At 34.5% G+C, this 19,039-nt stretch overlaps 2 protein-coding genes across 2 annotated transcripts in view; one reads left to right on the top strand and one right to left on the bottom strand.

Moving 5' to 3' along the window:
* Positions 1-14,887, bottom strand: part of LOC123662039 (DNA polymerase epsilon catalytic subunit 1) — a 44,119-nt gene extending 29,232 nt beyond the window's left edge. The window contains exons 1-15 of the mRNA XM_045596927.1: positions 14,722-14,887; positions 14,524-14,647; positions 14,159-14,377; positions 12,942-13,171; positions 12,181-12,501; positions 11,693-11,793; positions 11,210-11,351; positions 10,707-10,839; positions 10,285-10,398; positions 9,459-9,633; positions 8,446-8,713; positions 7,247-7,356; positions 6,566-6,684; positions 6,134-6,273; positions 4,675-4,857 (exon numbers count right to left, since the gene is read on the bottom strand). Coding sequence (XP_045452883.1) covers positions 4,675-4,857; positions 6,134-6,273; positions 6,566-6,684; positions 7,247-7,356; positions 8,446-8,713; positions 9,459-9,633; positions 10,285-10,398; positions 10,707-10,839; positions 11,210-11,351; positions 11,693-11,793; positions 12,181-12,501; positions 12,942-13,171; positions 14,159-14,377; positions 14,524-14,647; positions 14,722-14,810 — 2,468 coding nt within the window. The 5' untranslated portion in view covers positions 14,811-14,887. The remainder of the gene's footprint in view (positions 1-4,674; positions 4,858-6,133; positions 6,274-6,565; positions 6,685-7,246; positions 7,357-8,445; positions 8,714-9,458; positions 9,634-10,284; positions 10,399-10,706; positions 10,840-11,209; positions 11,352-11,692; positions 11,794-12,180; positions 12,502-12,941; positions 13,172-14,158; positions 14,378-14,523; positions 14,648-14,721) is intronic.
* Positions 14,888-15,790: 903 nt separating this feature from the next.
* On the top strand, positions 15,791-17,869 carry LOC123662075 (mRNA export factor Gle1). The gene has a single exon (XM_045596963.1). The coding sequence runs from the start codon at positions 15,847-15,849 to the stop codon at positions 17,794-17,796; it is 1,950 nt and encodes a 649-aa protein (XP_045452919.1). The 5' UTR covers positions 15,791-15,846; the 3' UTR covers positions 17,797-17,869.
* Positions 17,870-19,039: the final 1,170 nt, after the last annotated feature.

Genomic DNA, 19,039 nt, shown 5'->3' with positions numbered 1-19,039 from the left:
TTTTTAGATATGATAGATGTTCGTAAGTTTTTCCATAACCGTTTTGGGTCTTTAATTTTGTTATTTATATTATAGCGAAAATATGCTGCTTTTTCGCTATGTAAAGAGTTTGCAACTAATATTTTTAACTGTTTGTAGTAATTTTTTTTAGAGTCGGTCTTGTTTTTTCGATATGCAGCCAGCGCACGATCCCGCAACTTCATCATTAATTTAATAATGTCCGTTATCCAGGGGTATGAAGGCTCCCTAATTGTGCGTGTCTTAATAGGAGCGTGGACATTATAGAGTGCTAATATTTGACTATTAAACGAGTGAACCATATCATTAACACTTCCTTGTGGTAGAGTATCCTGCCAAGACATCAGGGAGAGATCACTAGAAAACTTATCCTTAGATATATTTTTAAGAGGTCTATACGTTACTACAATAGGAACAAACTTATCACATGTAACCTCGAATTCTGTCCTGATAATGCTGTGACCGTTAATAGCTCGAAAAGCCTCGACTGTAGTGTAGTTAGCCGGGAGATCGCTGCAAATTAGATCGATCAATGTTTCACTATTTTCTGTAAAATGCGTAGGCGATGTTACTAGCTGAGTCAGATTATAACATTTTAAAAAATCATAAAACTTTTTAGTCTTGTTGCCATTTATATTTATCAAGTTTATATTAAAATCGCCTAATAATATATAGTGATCATAACTACCCAGGCTAGTCATTGTATCACAAACGGCGTCAAAAAAAAGGTCAGTGTCCAACCAAGGTGGACGATACGCAGTACCAATAGCCAGCCTTCTTCCATTACATGATAACGTAATCCACATCTGTTCTACGGACTCATATCGCATATCTATTGGCGCAGACCAGGTACGCGCGCTGAGCCCGCGTCTCAGATAAAAGCCCACACCACCACCGCGGCCGCCGCGAACACTTGGTGGGCGAGGCTTATGACGTAGACGGTAGCCAGGCACGACAGGGGCTCGCCCGTCTTCTCCGGGCCGCAACCAAGTTTCGTTAAGAGCCATTACGTCGAAGCTATGTCTCTGAAGTGCATCTATAAAGTTTTCGTGATCTGTACCTAAGGAGCCCACATTAAGGAATCCAACTTTAAGATTTGTCTTAGATCTAGTCATTCTTGCCAGAAAATATAATAATATAAAATACAATAATATACAGTGGAATATACAAATATATAACAATAAACCATATATATAAAAGTATGCAGTACAAAAATACACAATATAAAACATTTGTGTTATAAAGTTCAATAGTGTATGATAATAATATCACAGCATATATATAAGTTCGAATTATATTATATTCTATAAACATTAGGATAAACATCAATATAAGATAACACAAATTATTTCGTTTTTTCAAATTAAAAAGTACAAGTACATCATATAAGTTACAACTTATTATGTATGAAAGAGCTCGGACTTTGAGGCACACGTAATTATCTATACTTAGTGAACTATATCGACAATGATATACATGAGACTTATAAACACATTGTACAACACAATGAAAATGTATCCTTATATAATATAAAACAAAATTACTATTGGTTTTAACAAAGGTATAAAGAAAACAATTACACACAATATGCGCATTCGTACAAAGGTAGTGAGACCAGCCAGTAAACGGATGAAATAGAAAGAAAAGTAATAATAATAATAACATTAATAAACCAAAAACATTGTAGTTATCTTTTAACTTTAACATAAACAGCGTTCTATTTACATGATTTTGTGGGAGTTTCAAAAATCTGTCGCAAGTCCACTTCACTGCGAATAAGACAAACGGAGTCGCCTGGTTTTTGTCTGGCCAAAATACGTCCCCGCCTCGTCCAGATGTATTTCCAGCCAAGCCGGTTACCGATCTCGCGTGCCTGACGAAACAACTGCCCATTCTGTTTGGTTAGCCGTTCGTTGACGTAAAACCGCATAGGTGGGCCGGGCAAGTCAAGATCAGCGGAGGTGGCACCGCGTCGGGACCGCGCGCTCGCTAGCATCCGGTCCCGCAGATCGCGACGAGCCAGCCGCACGACAAGCCTCCGCGGACGGATGGGCAGCAGACCAGGCGTCGTGACCGGGTCGGCGGCGCTTATGCGCCGTGCTCCAACACGCTCAGCGCTAACGATGTCACGCTCTTCTATATTTAAACCAAGTTTTGAAGCCACTAACAACGCAGTATGTATTGGATTCTCACCGTTAGCTTCAGGCAAATTGGTTATATCGACATCATTTAACAGTAGTTCCTGTTCCTTGTCATTTAAGTCGCTTTTTAATTGCTCGATAATCTCCTGCATACCTATCGATGGGGCGTTCTGATGTTGCTGCTTTTCTTCTATAGCAGACACCCTCCTTTCGAGATTGCTGATACGCTCCCCCATTTCTTCGCGAAAAAGCCGAAATTCATGACGCATATTCTTCATAATTTCTTCCGTGGCCAGTTTAAGCTCAGTCTTAAAATCAAAGACAATATCCCTGGAGCCCTCGGATGCAACCGGAGTGGAGAACAACTGTTGTACACCATTACCAGCATTGTCAGTGTTTTTTTCAAGGGAGTCTGTGCCTTCGGATGCTACAGATTGATCGAGCATAGGATTACTTTTATCGCATGTTGGACAGTGCCATGAAGCAGTCACCTTGGCTTTACCCGAGAGTCCCACACACAACTTATGAAATTGATATGTACATTTCTCACATTTAGCGGCATCTATCGACGAGAGGAACTTTCCACACGCTTTGCACTTAGCCATGGATATTACGTGAAGCTGTATCTGTTTTGCGAGTTCGAGCTCCGGACAACAGATGGCGCACTAAACTAGTTGCGAATTGATTACTGATCGAACCAGTAATACGTGAAATGACCAACAGATGTCGCTATCCGGGCCAGTATGTTTATGGGGAATTTTATGGTGATATGAAGACTAACACACCATAACATATGTATCAGCACTCACTACATAAAGGTTCACTCGCACTGCCAGCAATGTTGATTTCGTACAAACACACCCAAACAAGTTTGGTTTATTTTATTAGATTTTAAATAACTTTAGGGTAGGTTTAGTTTGTATGTGGTTGATTGTTTATATTTTTAGTATTTTAACTTTTATCACTGAACTACTACACTGGATAACAGTTTGTAGATTACTTTGCACTCTGAACTATAATTTCGTAACACAGTCTACCACAATTAATACAAATTTATATATTTAGCTTCAATATAAGTACGTAGCCGGTTTAGTAGGGTTGACATCCGTCGTAGCCGTCGGATCGTCGTAGTAGTAATACTGTTATTTTTGAGTTTTCTAATGTTATGTCGTAAATAATTATTATTTTTTTTCGCTTAAATTGCAAACGCAGGCTGAACCCTACGAGATTTATCAAAATAATGTACTAAGTATTGTACACATTGAAAAGGTCTACAGAAAACTCCGCGATGGTATATACCTATCTCTTATGGATATCCCACAATAACATTTTTTTTTTCATTTACTTTTTACGACAAATAATGGCTAATTTTCGAAGCGATTTTAACCAATACAGCATTAATCCTTATCCAATTAAATACCTTAAATATATTTTTTATTTAATATAGATCTATATGGCCCTTTACAGCATATGATTTAAATGAATATTTTCGAAGATATTACAGATTTAAAAATCGCGGTACGTAGCGTTTGCGGCGGTTCCGGCCGGCTTTTACTCTAAGTTAACGCGTGCGGGCCACGGGCAGTAATGAATAAATCAAAACTACTGGATCGATTTTAATCATTTTTTCAGTGAATGACATAGGCTATAATTATATTTTATACCCGTGCGAAGCCGGAGCGGGTCGCTAGTTATAAATATTCTACACGTACTTATCTTTCTTTACATAAACAATATTGTAGTACAATATATAAAATATTGTAGCTAATATATATCACAGGTGTGAATTCAAATAATATTTCATGCTTTTGTTAAGAACGCTCTATAGTCATCAGACGGGATTAGTAGTCCAGGATCCAGGATCCATTTTTACCACTTAGTAATAAGTTGTAAAAATCTGCTGGTTAGTAGTCATTTTTGACTGTTGGTAATAGTAGCGAAAAATTTAGCTAAATATCTTGTAGATCTAGCAAAAAAAAAATCGTTAGTAATAAATTTTTGGTAATCGTCCAATGAAGCTACTCTCGGGAAATTAGCTTGATAGCAAGTGGTAAAAATAGACCCCAGATCCTGGACTATAGAAGGATGTATTTATAAAACAAACAGAAATATCTCTAACACATCGAGCGACACTCTTCTGTCAATCTATTGTTTGTTTCACTTTTACATGAAGACTTGACGTATGTACCAATTCATATATGTCACTGAAATTTATTTCTAATTTATTTATATTAAAAATTAAAACTGTAGGTCTTACTAATAAACCTAAATAAATAAATGAATGAATATTTTTGTTTTTTTTTTTTTTGTTGTTTTTATTTAGTTTTTACTTCGACTCGTGATTAGAAGTATTATTTCTATTAAGCATGATGTATCTGCCTGTAAGTGTTTGTTACATCTAGATTAAGTTATGTATATTATGTATTTTTGTTTTTGTATGTATTGATGTAAACAAATGTTGGTGGATCAATAAATAAATAAATAAATAAATAAATAAATACGAAAGGTCACTCACCCCCTCCTCATGACGTATCCGTAGAAGGAGTTGAGGATGCACTTGTGCGCCAACTGCAGCGAGTCGTACAGCACCTCTCGGCTCTTGGCGCTCTTGATCTCCGCCGCGTCCCCGCTGGCCACCGCGGCCGCCACCAGCGCCTTGGCCTGCTTGTTCAGCGCCTTGTACTCGTAGCGACGGTCTCTGTCGGAGTGTTGTGTGAGCGGCTATGATATTTGATTGAAGTTTATTCTTTAACTGTGATATTTAAAAAAGATGAACGTACATACAGATGGGTCAACATTTGATCTTTTTTATATACATAACTGTGTGATGATTTATAGTCTACATTACTACTACATAATAGTAGTTTATGCAACTGTCATATAATGAAGGGTATTAAAACACGAGTGTGAGTTTATGAAACGAGCGCAGCGAGTTTCATAATAGTAACGAGTGTTTTAATACCCGTGTTATATGCAGTTGCATACACTACTTTATCTTCACTAATGCAATTAATCAAACAACAAGAGTAAAAGCTGACAATAGTTCATTTATAATAATTGTTCAAATTATGGATGGTACAATTCTGAAAGTTAATGTTAATTTTCATATAATTTTCTAGATTTTTCTGGCAAAAGATTGTGAGTTAATTTTGTTGCCAATTCTAGAATATCCGGAGGCGTACAAATATCATCGTCGCTATCCATTTTTAACTTTTAATTTATTAAATTAAATTCACGCGTACGTGTATTGTCACAGTGATTTTGCCGCCATTAAAATTCTAACCAATGAGAGCGCAGCTGCGCGCATGCGCGCAATGTTATAATGAGATTTTACGATATCGATGTGGATATTATACCATCATGTGAAATTGCTTAAATTGAGTGTTTTGTTGTCTGTGCTATAACAGTAGTAATTATAAGTCAAGTATTGGAAACATAAGTAGAATGTTACAACATTAGTGTAGATAAAACTTTTTTCAGATTGATGGCTGTTACGGTCCAAGTTATTACAATATTCAACTTCTTATATCTTTGTAGAGCTTGTAAAAAACCATAACAATCTATATCCTTATCCAATGGTTCGCGAACCACTGGTGGTTCCTGGAACCACCTGAACCGGTCGAAAGCAGTGGGCAGAGTAAGTCTTACAAGGGTATAAGTGCTCTAACCGTTACAAATTGGGAATAACTAACCACTGCATATTTTTCCCAAAAACGTTTGATGGTATTTTGCAAAATGTGCATTTCCGCAAATGATCTCTCATCACTAAAAAGTTTAAAATCACTGTTATAATCGATACAGCTGACCTAACTTTAAAAATTATACATACATTTCAACAGTTATAAGTGAATGAACTCTATTAAATAAATTCAGTAATTAAAGATTCGTTTATATTTGAATATGATTATTACGAAAGTATGTTGAAATGTATAACTTTCTTATTAACAAATGCAAATTTGTTAATATCTACTTACCGAAAAGCTCTGACCGTATCCACATAAAAAGAGTTTTCTTTCTGACATATAGTCGTCTTACGCACTTCCGTCCGCGTCACCTTCGTCTTCTTGTAGGCGACCTTGCAGTAATCGGCGAGGCGCTTCTTCTCATACGCTGCCTAAGAAGTGGTCACTTTATATTAGGCGATTGTAATTTATTTTTAAGTTTGTTCGACATTTTTTATATTCTTATACTGGCTTTATTGGAGTTGACTATAGTTGTATCAATCTTGATCGAAAAAAAAATCCATGTTTATGTAAAAGAGGACAACTATTGAAATCCCTTTTTTTCAAACAGAAATGAAATATTAAAAAAAAAAAACTTTTAACTACGTTTTTCTAACAGAGTTCAGCTGTAATTCTCTCCAGAAGCCGACGATATTAAAGGATGGTCTACGTTCATAACCGTACCTGGTCTTCCTTGGGCAAAGCGTGGAAGGCCCGGGGCGGTCCGCCCGGATACAGCGGCGGAAACTTCTCCGTCTCCAACTGCTGTTGAATGCGTTGGTACTCGCTCCTCGTCGCCGGTACTATAACAGCGATTATTAAAATCTTAATTTTATTACTTGAAAAAAAAAAATCTCCATCTACATATTTACACATGACTTTCATTTAATAGCATAACCATTAATGATAAGCACTAAAGAATAGATGACTATGATGCGTTCAAGAAATTTATTAATTAACTAGCTGTGCCCGTGACTTCATCTGCGTGGAATTTAACAAAATAGTTATTGTATAGCTCGCAGAGTTATAAAATAATAAAAATATCTAAAATAAGAGTAAGTAGTAACTTAGGCTAAGTTACTCCTTATTACATCAGCTATCTGCCGGTGAAATTCTCGTCAAAATCGGTCCAGCCGTTTCAGAGATTAGCCAGAATAGACATACAGACAGAGATAAAAATTGTAAAAAATATTATTTTGGTATATGTACCGTATATGCATTTAGTAAAAAGCGGTTATTTTAATATTACAAACAGATAGTCCATATAACCTACAAACAGATACTCCAATTTTATAAATTGGTATAGAGTATAGGTGAATACGATAGGTGTAGTGTGTGTGTAGGTGTAGACACAGAGGTACGGACGGAAGTCGCCGCGCCACAGCCAGTCCATGACGCGCTGGCAGGCGGCGCCGGGCCGGTTGTGCTCGCACGCCGCGCACGCGCCCGCCGACACCGCGGCCGACGGCTGCAGCCTGGCGCGAGTTAGTGGTAGTGGTTACGGCATTAAGAATATAGCCACCCCCTCTCTTCCCGTGGGTGTCGTAAGAGGCGACTAAGGGATTACACACTGCCACCTTGGAACTAAAACGGCCGACTGATGGCGGGATAACCATCCAACTGCTGGCTTTGAAATATACAGGCCGAAGACGGGCAGCAGCGTATTCGGTGCGACAAAGCCAGCCCTGCGATCACCAAACCGCCTGCCCAGCGTGGTGACTATGGGCAAAAGACATGAGTACTCCATTTTTGGGCGAACTTGTGGAGGCTTATGTCCAGCAGTGGACTGTATTAGGGTGAACTGATGACCTACACAGTGCCGTGAAATTATCGGGTTTCCGGAACAATTATCATACACCCAACAAAAAAATTCAAATTCAAGTTTTACATGTACGAAAATTATCGTACGTTTGGTATCACTGGTGACGACTCTACTGGGATAATACGGGACGTATACTGAGCGCTTCACGACAGAGTGGGGATTGCTTTACGCACCGTGCAGGGGTCGTAAAACAGAAAATAGTTTTTGAACTAAAGCTTCTTTACGCACACTTGACTTGGGGTGTAAGCTGGCGAATGCGTGACGAGAGCGTTACAAAAAGTGTGATCGGGCGAGGCAGACAGAAGTTGAGAGGGAGATATAAATTAGTGGAGATAGAGAGTTAAGATTTGTAACTTTTACTTCAGTCGTGTGGTCTAAATCACACATTACTATTTACTACAAATATAAAAAATAAATATAAAAATGAAAGGCTTTTGAAAATTGTTAAAAAAGTTTAGTTGTCGAGTCATGTCTTAATTTATACATAAACGATAATAAACACCGGTGAAACCAGTGATTCAATGCCTCTTGTTTATATTGTATTGTTTGTCATGAGAAGGAAACAAACTTGCAACCGTTTGGATATCGGAACTATTTTTTTAAGTACTAGATCATACAAAATGTATTAATTTTACCTCAAACACTCCAATATTTTAATTCTAAAGCTCAGACCTGTTTAAGAATATTGATACAATAAATGCACCATACAACAAATAGAAGATATTAAATAAACTTCCCTTACCTATTAGTTAAAATAATATTAGGATACATGGCTCCTACATCCAAATGGTAGATCAGAGGATTTTCATCACGCCTAGGATGGTCCTTCATATGCTGTAATTTAGCCTTTATTTCCGCACAAACCTCATCAAAATTGGTAACTAAATCTAGTGGTATTCCTTCCTCTACTTCGATAGCGTGTCTCATTGTTTTCTCTGTGTTCTCCATCAACTTGTCAATGGCTGAGGGAACTATTCTAAATTTACACTTTATATCTGCGCGAAAAACACCTGAAAGTAGCAAAATATATATAATTGTAATTGGTTAGCCTGTAAATGAAGCAGCATCATTACACTAATAATATCCCAATCGTAACTTAAAATTCTCTATTACTTATGTTAGCATTTAAATTTGCAATTCTAACAATTATTAAAATATTGGATTTTGTATTGATATTACTTTGGTTTATTCGTTCAATACCGGAACAGTACAAAGATGGTGACGCCAGCTACCGAATGGTTTATACCTATTAATTTACGATTAATCAGTCACTATCTTTGCTGTCTGTTTTGCAGGGTAGTTACACAGTAAATACTGTTCTCATTTAAATGTGTGCTTCTAATAATTTTATAAGATTGTATCGTTCTTTTTCTGATGATTATTTTTTGAAGTACGAGAAGAGCATAAAGGTGGAGACACCATCTTCCGAATAGATAATACTAATTTTTCGATTGGTCAGTCGCCATCTTTATTATGTATTGGCGGGATTGTTGTATTATAAATAGTTATAGCAGCTATCGTTGCTGCTCGATATGTGGCGTATAAGTGATTATTGTGATAACACATTCAATGTAGTTAAAGGTGTGTATTGTGAATGAATAACTATAGATTTGAAGTGAGAAATAATTGTTTAGTTGAGCGTTTTCAGTTGTGTTCTACACTTGTGATACCCTCATACCACGCCATAATCTACTTCTTCTGAGATTTTTTTTTTAGTTTTCTTAAGCGAAAATTGAAAAAAAAATTGCTCATTACCAGACTCGAGAGCCTCCACGTGTCCGCCCACATAGGTCTCGGTCTCCAGCACGTGTCCGTCGGTCGTCAGCTTGTTGAGCTCCTCCGTCTGCTTGTTGGGGAACACGATGTTGGCGTGGAAGGCCTGCACCATGAGCAACGACTCGCACAGTGTGCCCGAGCCTTTACGCAGGATCTGTGGAGTTACAACGTATAGAGAAGTTAACATGGGCCTACCCATAGTTGGTACGTATAGTTTGATGGGGCAAAACAAATAAATGTAGAAAGTCGATAATCATTTGATGATGATGACTGCAACTTTTCATTTAAAATCTAAATATCTATTAATATGCTGCAAGTCTGTATGAGACAAACGCCCATCTTGCCCCAAAGTGGGTATGCCCATCGCCGAGTTGCATGTCTTTAAATACTTACTAAAGTTATCTGATGTATTAATATATTATTTTTAGTAGTATATATATTTTATTTGCCATCGAATTCCTGTTTCCATTCTCCAACAATTAACTAAAAGCAGTTAAAAATAGTTATAACTATAACTTTATAATCTTTTCTATGAAATATTTTAGAATTATTTTCAAACTGCTTAGATACCAAACTTTCGGACTGCTGCCTGATTTATTTTAACAATAATGACCAGTTAATGTCCGAAAATTAAACTATACAAAGGTCCTTTTGTCCTAAAAATATTTCATCTTTTCATTTTGGTATGTAATGTCTATGATATACTCCATTCTAACACTTGTCGTGAAAGTTTCAAGAAGAGAACATTTGCACGAAATCTTCATAAAAACAATTAAAAACACAAACAAATATGTTTAAAACTCACCTCATCAGGCTCCAGTGGGATAATTGTACAAAGGGCAAATATGAACGGATGAACGTATTTCATATACAAATAGTAGGTGGCGACAGCGTCGGACACAGAATAGTTTGATAATACCTGCAAATGTAAAATGCGTGACGAGACCGTTACGAAAAGTGTGATCGGGCGAGGCGAACGGAGCAAGAGAGAGAGATAAGTGTGAGCACACATTTTGTTTGTTTGTATATATTTGTTTTGTTTTTGTATCGCTTGTTTCATTGCATATTTGAGGAACTGTTGGTTCAAATTGAAAAATTCTTCTTATGTTGGATAGTTCATTTATCGAGAAAGGCTAATTTATATTTTTATGTATAATTGTCTCTCCAATTAATGGGGGAGAAACCGCGGGGTACAGCTACTAAAATATATGTACGTGTGTAATGTACCTGTGGTTGTTCAGACGCCATTCTGCACATGTCTTCTGGATCAAGCTCAACTGGGTCGTATCTTAGCTTGGCTTTCGCTACAGCTTTTAGACCCTGAGATCCCACAGGGAGATATGAATCTCTTTTTACCCAACTAAAACACAATTGCGTATATAACTATTAACTATAATAAAAATACTAATATTATAAAATTGAAGTTTTACACAGTAACATTTAATACAAATAATACTTTTTTATTTGTCAGTAAGTTTAATTTTTAAATTTCTAAAAAGTGCGACAGCATTAATCAATATAAGTATCAAAATTTATTACTTAGTTTATTAAAGTTACAATCCCCCCCCCCTTCACATAACATACCATTCAATGTGTAATAGTATTTAGATATTAAAGGTAAAGAAAAAAATTTATACAAAAAGATATGATTTTGTGAAAGTACTTGTTAGATTTTGATTAATAAAAATAAATCAATATTTATAAAATTATTACAATAAGTATATATTCACCATAAGCAGTCCATGTGCATCGCTGACCGACAGGCATATGTGCCATCTCTGGCACTAATTTTACTAAAACCTATTTCTTGCTTCATGTCTAAGCCTAAAATTGCTGCTCTCGCCTCAACAAACGGCCAGTCAAAGAAATCACCTGAAATTAAAGAAAAAATAAAGTCAAAAAATATAAAATAAAAAATTGCTTACAGACATCTTTATTTTGATTAAATACTTGGTAGTATTTTTTTTTTTTTGTAAGAGAACATTTTTTCTTTAATAATTATAGGAAGTAGTGGAAAGGCATTGCTATCTAATTTTACCAATCTTAAGATTACCTTATGTTACAATGTAGCATTTTTAAATTAATAGTTTGTTTTACTACTAAGACAGGGATTTTATTTCGGTGTTATATTTTTCGACATTTATGATATGTGTATAAATGTTTTCACTGGATTTAATTGCTGACTAAACCTAGTAACATAAAAGTAAACTTACCATTGTAAGTAACAAATATGTGTGGTTTAACATCCATTATGTGATCAAAGAACTTCTGGATTAGAGATAACTCATTGGGCTCATTGAAAACAACAAATTGCCTGTAATGACAAATCGTTATTCACATATACGAGTACAAAACAACAGTCTATAGGAACTAATTCAATGTTTACATGGTCCATGATTTTATATAAGGTTCTAAGCGACCATGGCGCCGTCTATAGTGAGTCCTTTATAGAACTCATAACTTCTCGTTCTTTATAGAACTCGTAACAAAAAAAAAATCGATCTAGCGAGTACATCATTTGCATAGCTTAATTGGCTAAAGCACCTACACGGTCATACGGATATGCAGGTTCGATCCCCGCTGGAACGGTCGATTTTTGATATGGTATTAAAAATTGTTTCAATAATATAAATTTAAAAGGTCTATTTTTTTTCATATATCAAACGTAGCACTACTAAAAGCTATAAAAACAATAATATACCCTTCGAATTCTGGTTTAGGTGTGTATTCAAAGTCCTCGACATCTGTCGATATAATCTCTCTATTGGTAATCAAGTACCCTTGCCCATCTATCATGTATGAAATCATCATTATTTGATCGGTCTGGGAGTCAGGAAACTTTAGCGGCAGTTTAGTGGTCTCAATATCAAAAGCTAAGACTATTGGATCGGGTCGTTCAAGTATATCATCCCTCTTTGTGAATATAGGTGTGTCTGTGCCTCTACATTTGACAGTATACCATGTCCCGCAGAATATCTTCATGTCTATTGATACTCTCACGTGGTAAGGGACATCGTGTTCTCTGGAATAAGATGTTAGTTTTGTATTTAACAAGAAAATTAAACAAACACTCAAACGTCTCACACTAAATGTCAAAAACAAAAAATTATTCATATATCGATTTTTCAAATTTACTAATTTTATTAAAATGTTTAGAAGCATTTACTGAAAAATTGGAGTTGCCTCCCAAACCTTACTAGGAATAATTAATTATATTTGTTATCAAACAAAAAAAAACTTTTCAAATACAATACTCAAATTTATGATTATGAGATACAACTAACAAATACGACGTTAACAAACGTTCAATCAAAGTAGTCGTCAGAACCTGCTCCTATTTCGAAGTTGGTTAATAAGCTTAAAATTATTAGTTATTTCAAATAATCTGGTCTTTCGTTTTTATAATACATACAAAATAATAATTATCCGTATAAAATTATTTATGTGAATTTAAATATAAACCTTATATCTAAAATGTTCTCCAAGTGATCTGTTGTTTTCTTAGCGTGTTCTATAGCCGCAGCACTGGTCAAAGCATTAGTCAACATTTCAGAGTAGATGACATCCTTCTTTTCTCGTTCTTTATTCTTGTTCACAGCTGTCAATAGTTCCTTCCTCACTTTCATCATGTCATTTTGCGATATGAAAGAAAGTTTTATGTATCTTTGCTTTAGCCCAGAGAGATGATTGAGCTACAAATAAAAAAAAAAACGCATTTATTTTTTAATCTTTGTATATGGCTAGTATTGTAAGTAATGGGAATGTCCAACTACTACTTCTTCTTCTTCTTCTTCTTCTTTAGGGTTAATGGCTTTCAATAGTGCCAAATGAGCAAATGTCTAACTAAAATCATATAAAAATTTTAGTGGGACCAAGATGTATCTCAATTAAAGAAGAAGGCAAACAAAAATAAGTGGTGATAAATATAAGTATGGGCATAATGAAAAATATGTAAATTTTAATGGTTTTTTTATTTTCTTATATCCAAAATTATTTTCTTATAGTAAAATTAAACAGAAAGACATCAGAAAAACGTCTTGGTTCATCATCCAAACTAGAATTCATATCTAAGCAAGTTCTGAAAGATGCCCAAGATTTTTTAACAAATACATAGTATAATCCTACATATTAAATAATAATTTTCTGGCATGATATTAATGTTTATATAGCCTACCAAAATAACATTTTTTTTGTGAGGGTTATTTAATAAATTATTGAAAGAGCCTGAGTAAGCATTTATATTGCATTGAATGTTTAAGGCTTTTTTTTAAGAAATTGTAAAAAAACAACTGCCTGATGATAATCCAATACCATAGCCTATGGATGCTTACAAGACCAGGAGAATTGCAGGTGTATTATAGCCCCTATCCTTGACCCTCATTTAGAGCTCTTTTTTATACTATTTTCAGGAAAACTTACAGCTAGACAATTATATTATAGTTTTGGAATTACCATTAATTTACCATACAAATTATATGAACACAACACTACTTGAAAACAGTATTATTTAGCTGTGATCTACTGTAAGGTTGAGGTATTTCAGCAGTCGGGGTGCTCTAAATTTTGAGCAAAATATTTCCTTCAATGCACTATCTCAAATCTTAATAAGATAGGTTATTTTGTTATTAGACTAGATCTTTTATTTATTTCATAAGTTTGGCACAAAGACTCATACTTACCAAATCCAAGTCTTCTTTTTCGAGTACTTCAACTTTATGTATAGTTCCTGCAAACTTCTTAGATAAGTACTGTACCACTTCTTGTTCACACTCTTTTCTTGCCATCACAAGGAAGTAAGGATTAAAGGTGAGAGATACTTTGAACCTGGAGCCGTCCATCTCAATGAAGTAGTAATCAACCGCCGCTACTAATCTCTTATCTTCATCTAATATCTCTGCCTAAAATATTGTAAGTACATATTAAGCTAATAATTTTAAAAATTAAAATATATTTATGCTAACTTGAAAATAATGAGAATCAACTGAGGAATAAGATATGAATATTGTTTATTAAATTTCTCGTTAAGTTTAGTTTATGTACTCACAGTGTGCATGTTTATGAGGTAGCCTGTCCGCTCCTTAACATCCCGAACTCTTTCAAATCCATATTTAGAATCGATTCTGTCATTGTCCAATGCTACACGAAGGCGAGACTCTGATGATTCCTCCCTTTAAAAAAAGATATTTTCTTTTTTTATTACAGTGAAATTAAATATTTTAATCTTAAAAAGAAACGTACAAACCTCGATCCTAACGAAGACGATGACTCTGTGTCTTTTTTGTTTGAATTATTTTTATCGGGTCTGTATTTGCCCGTATTTTGAAGATACATTTTTATATATTCATTACTTAACTATTCATATTCAAAGTACCTATTAAATTGAACAAGCGATCAACGTCAAACTTAATGACAACAGCTGTTTATTTTGACTACTATCGTATTTTCGCGCCAAAATTGTTATACAATAGTTTATTATCTACATTTTATCCCAAGTTTGAGAAAAGTGAACACAAGAATATAAAATGTAATTCTTAATTTCTTAAAAGTTCTTAACAAGTTATTGTTTATTAAAAAAACAATCTTTTGTTTCGAAACTTTCGTGTAATTGATGATTGATTGATGGCATGCTTTAACATACTGGGTGCGTTCCACCTAAGGCCCACGACGCTATATTGATCACGACGGACCGCTTAAATTGCCGTTCAACTAAGGCATATACTCTTTGAACTAAGGTAGAAAACGCCACGGGCGTTGTTCTTGTAGGTGAATTTCGTAGGTGGAACGCATATTTGGGCGTTGTTAAATGTCAGCTATGTGCTTTGACTGCAGCTGTAGGGGTTATGAGTGAATATTTGGCGAGGATTGGAGTAAAATTGAATTCGGCATGGATTTCCGGGAATTAATCGTTGCGTTTTTGCAGAATCGAATGATAGATAACATTCACAATTTGACATTGACAGTTGTTTTTTTTTTTATTCCCGCCACGTTTTGATGAAAGCCAACTTTGACCCAACTATATTTTGTGGGCGATATAGTCGCGAACAGTGACGTCATCTATGACGTCGAGCGAGAGCGAGCCGACGACCATAGACCTTAGGTGGAGCGTTAGAATGGGCTTTGCGGGCGTTACGGACGCCTAATAGAACGCAGCCAATGAATGAATGAATGAATGAAACCTACTGATAAAACTCATATGTCATTATGTCACTCTGACAGTTTGTCATGTCATTTTTAAAATTTATCTATAAACTCGACGCTTTAATTCTTTATTGTTATTAATAAATAATGTAAACTCCCTTTATTATTTTATATATAATGCTTAAGTCTTAATTATATTTAAGATTAAAATTATCATAAATATTTGTGGATGAAAATGGAAGATTCATCTTATTCTAGTCTGGATGAGTACACGCAGAGCTGTAGTAAAAAATGTGATATAAGTATTTCTGATACGTTAGCCGACTTTGGAAGATTACGTATATCAGCATTAACAAAAGCAGCTGAAATAAGCCCCTTTGTCACAGAAGTTACTATAGGTCCAAGAAGTCCAGAAAATAAAGTTAAATCAAAGAAAAATGAAGATGTGACATCAAATCAAAATATGCAAGAATATGTTGACTTAATAGAAGATAAAATTGGAGAGGAGTTACGTTACAGTTTATTACTTAAAGAATGTGAAGAGAAATTACAAGAGGATTCAGAAGAATTATGTAATAATTTGTTAAAAAAAATGATTTCAACATACGCAGAATACAAGCAAAGGTTTTGGCAAAAACAAAAAGAACTTAAACAGAAAGAACTAGAATTTAGAACTAGAAAAGTTCAAATGGCACAACAACTGCAAGAGAATGATAATTTGACAGTGTTAGAAAGAGTCAGGCTTGATGAACAGAAGTATGAAATGATTAACCAACAAACTATTGAGAACATGAACAGAATACTAGATGAACAAAATAAAGCAACTATAAGATTTGCCACTATTACGGACAGCCATACAAAAATATGTATGTGTTACAATGATATAACAAATCTTCTTCAAAATGAACCACAAGTGAAGGAAATATTAGAAAAGTATGTCTCCTCACTGAATATTATTATTGCAAAGATAACTGCAATCATGGACTTCTGTAAAACAGGTACAATTACAGACGAGGAAGTTAAACAATCAGAAATATTGCTCTTACATATTGAAAATATAAAACAAAAAATCATTGAAGACATTGACTTAGTAAAACAGCAAGAGTTATTGAAGAAACAAATGGAAGAAGAAGAAGCTAGACAAAAGAAAATTCAACAATTAAAAGAACAAGAGGCGAAAGAAGCAGAAAATGCTCGCATTCAGGAAGTTTTAGCTCAACAGATGAAGAGAGCTCAATCAATGTTTTATTCTGATAAAAATTACTTAATTTATGAGGATCTTAAAAATTTCCTTGAATGTTATGAAAATAGCTACAAAGATTTGTTAGAAAATGCTAATTTGAAAAAGTTCAGGTTTGACTGCCAGAAAGCTGTGAACACTCCTGTCAATGCATTATCATCTGTAAGCGGTACACATATGAGGGACAAATTTGATAAATTGGCTAGATTACTAAGAGGTGAAAGAGTCCAAGTGCTGGATACATATGTTACAGCTTCACAGCACCCTCAAGGTTTACATTATTGTACTGCTCTGTTAGCTAAGAAGATTGTGAGACAAGGAGATCTCCTGGTGTCTAGCAACCCTGAAGCTGCTTATCCTTTAGCAGCAGTTACTGTTGCACTGTGGTCCCAATTCCCCGAATTCGGTAAACTATTAGAAGCTAACTTCCACAGACACTGTCCATATTTAGTACCTATGATGCTGCCTCAGAAAGAGGGACAAACAGACAAAGAATATTATATATCAAGAGGATATACCTATAATGATGAAGGCGAGGTTGAAAAACAGGACAAATTTTTAAAACGCATGTCAGGTATATTTAAACTGCATTGTGCTATATGGATAGCTAAAACGCCGAAATTTATGAACTCTTCAAATCCTCATGGGCTACGTTTTGCATGGCAGTGGCTCGCATCTTTTATTAACCTAAAACCAGAGCCGGACATAAGTGCTACATTGATTCATGATTTTTTTACAGTGTGTGGTTCAGAATTTTTCAAGTACTATGGTAAACAATGTACAAAAATAATTAAGTTATTAAGCACGGAATATTTATCTATTTTACAAAATATTGATGAAGGTGGCCCTAAAACAAGATTTGAAGTATTTTTACAAAATGTCTTAAAGACTGGACACATTCCCCCACCTAATGGATTATTGCCACCGAATACTTGGTAATAAAGTTGATTGATTGAAATATTTTTTTTCTGATTATTGAACTATAAAATAATGAAATACATATTACCGGAAACTTTATTTTTTTATTAAAACCTTACAATATATATATTTTTTTTTAATATAATAACACTACAAACATGTGTTGGCATAGTAGACACACAACATGACTGTTGTTATAGTCGTCACAAAATAAGAGGCATGTTTCGACATTTGACAAACACCCTAAAATGTAACTTAGTACGAAACTAAGAAACGATAAAGAATTATTAATAACAGTGTATTTAAAAAACATATACATTTTTTTGGCGCCTTAAATAATATGATAGAGAATATTGAGTATTCTTTTTGCACTTACTTTATATTAGCATGCAATTTCTAATTATTACGAAACGTCTCAAAAACAGTTACGTTCTAAGTCTTTTTTTAATACTACTGCTGTAATTAATTAATTACTGAATTTCACCAGTTTCATTCGATTTTAATCGTAATTAAATATTCTGTAGTGATTAGACGTGAGGCGTATTTATTGGAACAGATAAAAATAACAGGTATTTGAAAGTAACAAATAACAACTGTTATTCTGAATTCGAAATACCTGTTATCTAAAATAACATTAAGTAACAGATACGTAAATATCAAATACTTATACCAAATACTACTGTTATTTGTTACCGCAACTGTTATTAGTAGTCTGTTATTTCTCGAATAACATTTCTTATCTCACTCTAGCGCATAAGTACGCGCCTTGCAAAACAGAGAAACACCTAGTATTTTATTACACAATACACATGTTTACCTCTCAGTTGCACTACAATGCCTATACCATGCCAAAAAGAGAAGCACCTAGTATTTATTACCCCATCATAAAATATAGTTGATAGTTTTTAAGAACAAATCTCATTGAAAAATTAACTCCCAAATGTGGTCATGTTATGTATTGTCTTCGTATTCGGATACATTGTAAGAATTGTAGTGCCATATTGTCTGTTACTAATAAATAATATTTTATGAATCAAGTACTGTAAAACCAATTTTATTATTTAAATATGAGTATTTTAATAGCTAAACATTGTTAAATAGAATATGTGTCACTCGTTTGAAATTATGCTGTGTATCCAAACGTTGGCTCATCCCGGTTTGACATGATTGGTCAATAACTTTACGAGATAAAAAATAAGAATGATATTCAGTTGTGATTATGATTGATAATGTTTAAACTTTGAAATTCCCTCTTTATTATAAT

Source organism: Melitaea cinxia, chromosome 18 (assembly GCF_905220565.1).
Source record: "Melitaea cinxia chromosome 18, ilMelCinx1.1, whole genome shotgun sequence".
Classification (NCBI taxonomy): Eukaryota; Metazoa; Arthropoda; class Insecta; order Lepidoptera; family Nymphalidae; genus Melitaea; species Melitaea cinxia.
This window is presented reverse-complemented; position numbering and strand designations above follow the sequence as displayed.

Coding starts and splice junctions, on each gene's coding strand:
- LOC123662075 (XM_045596963.1), top strand. CDS start 15,847: ATGAAAATGGAAGATTCATCTTATTCTAGTCTGGATGAGTACACGCAG.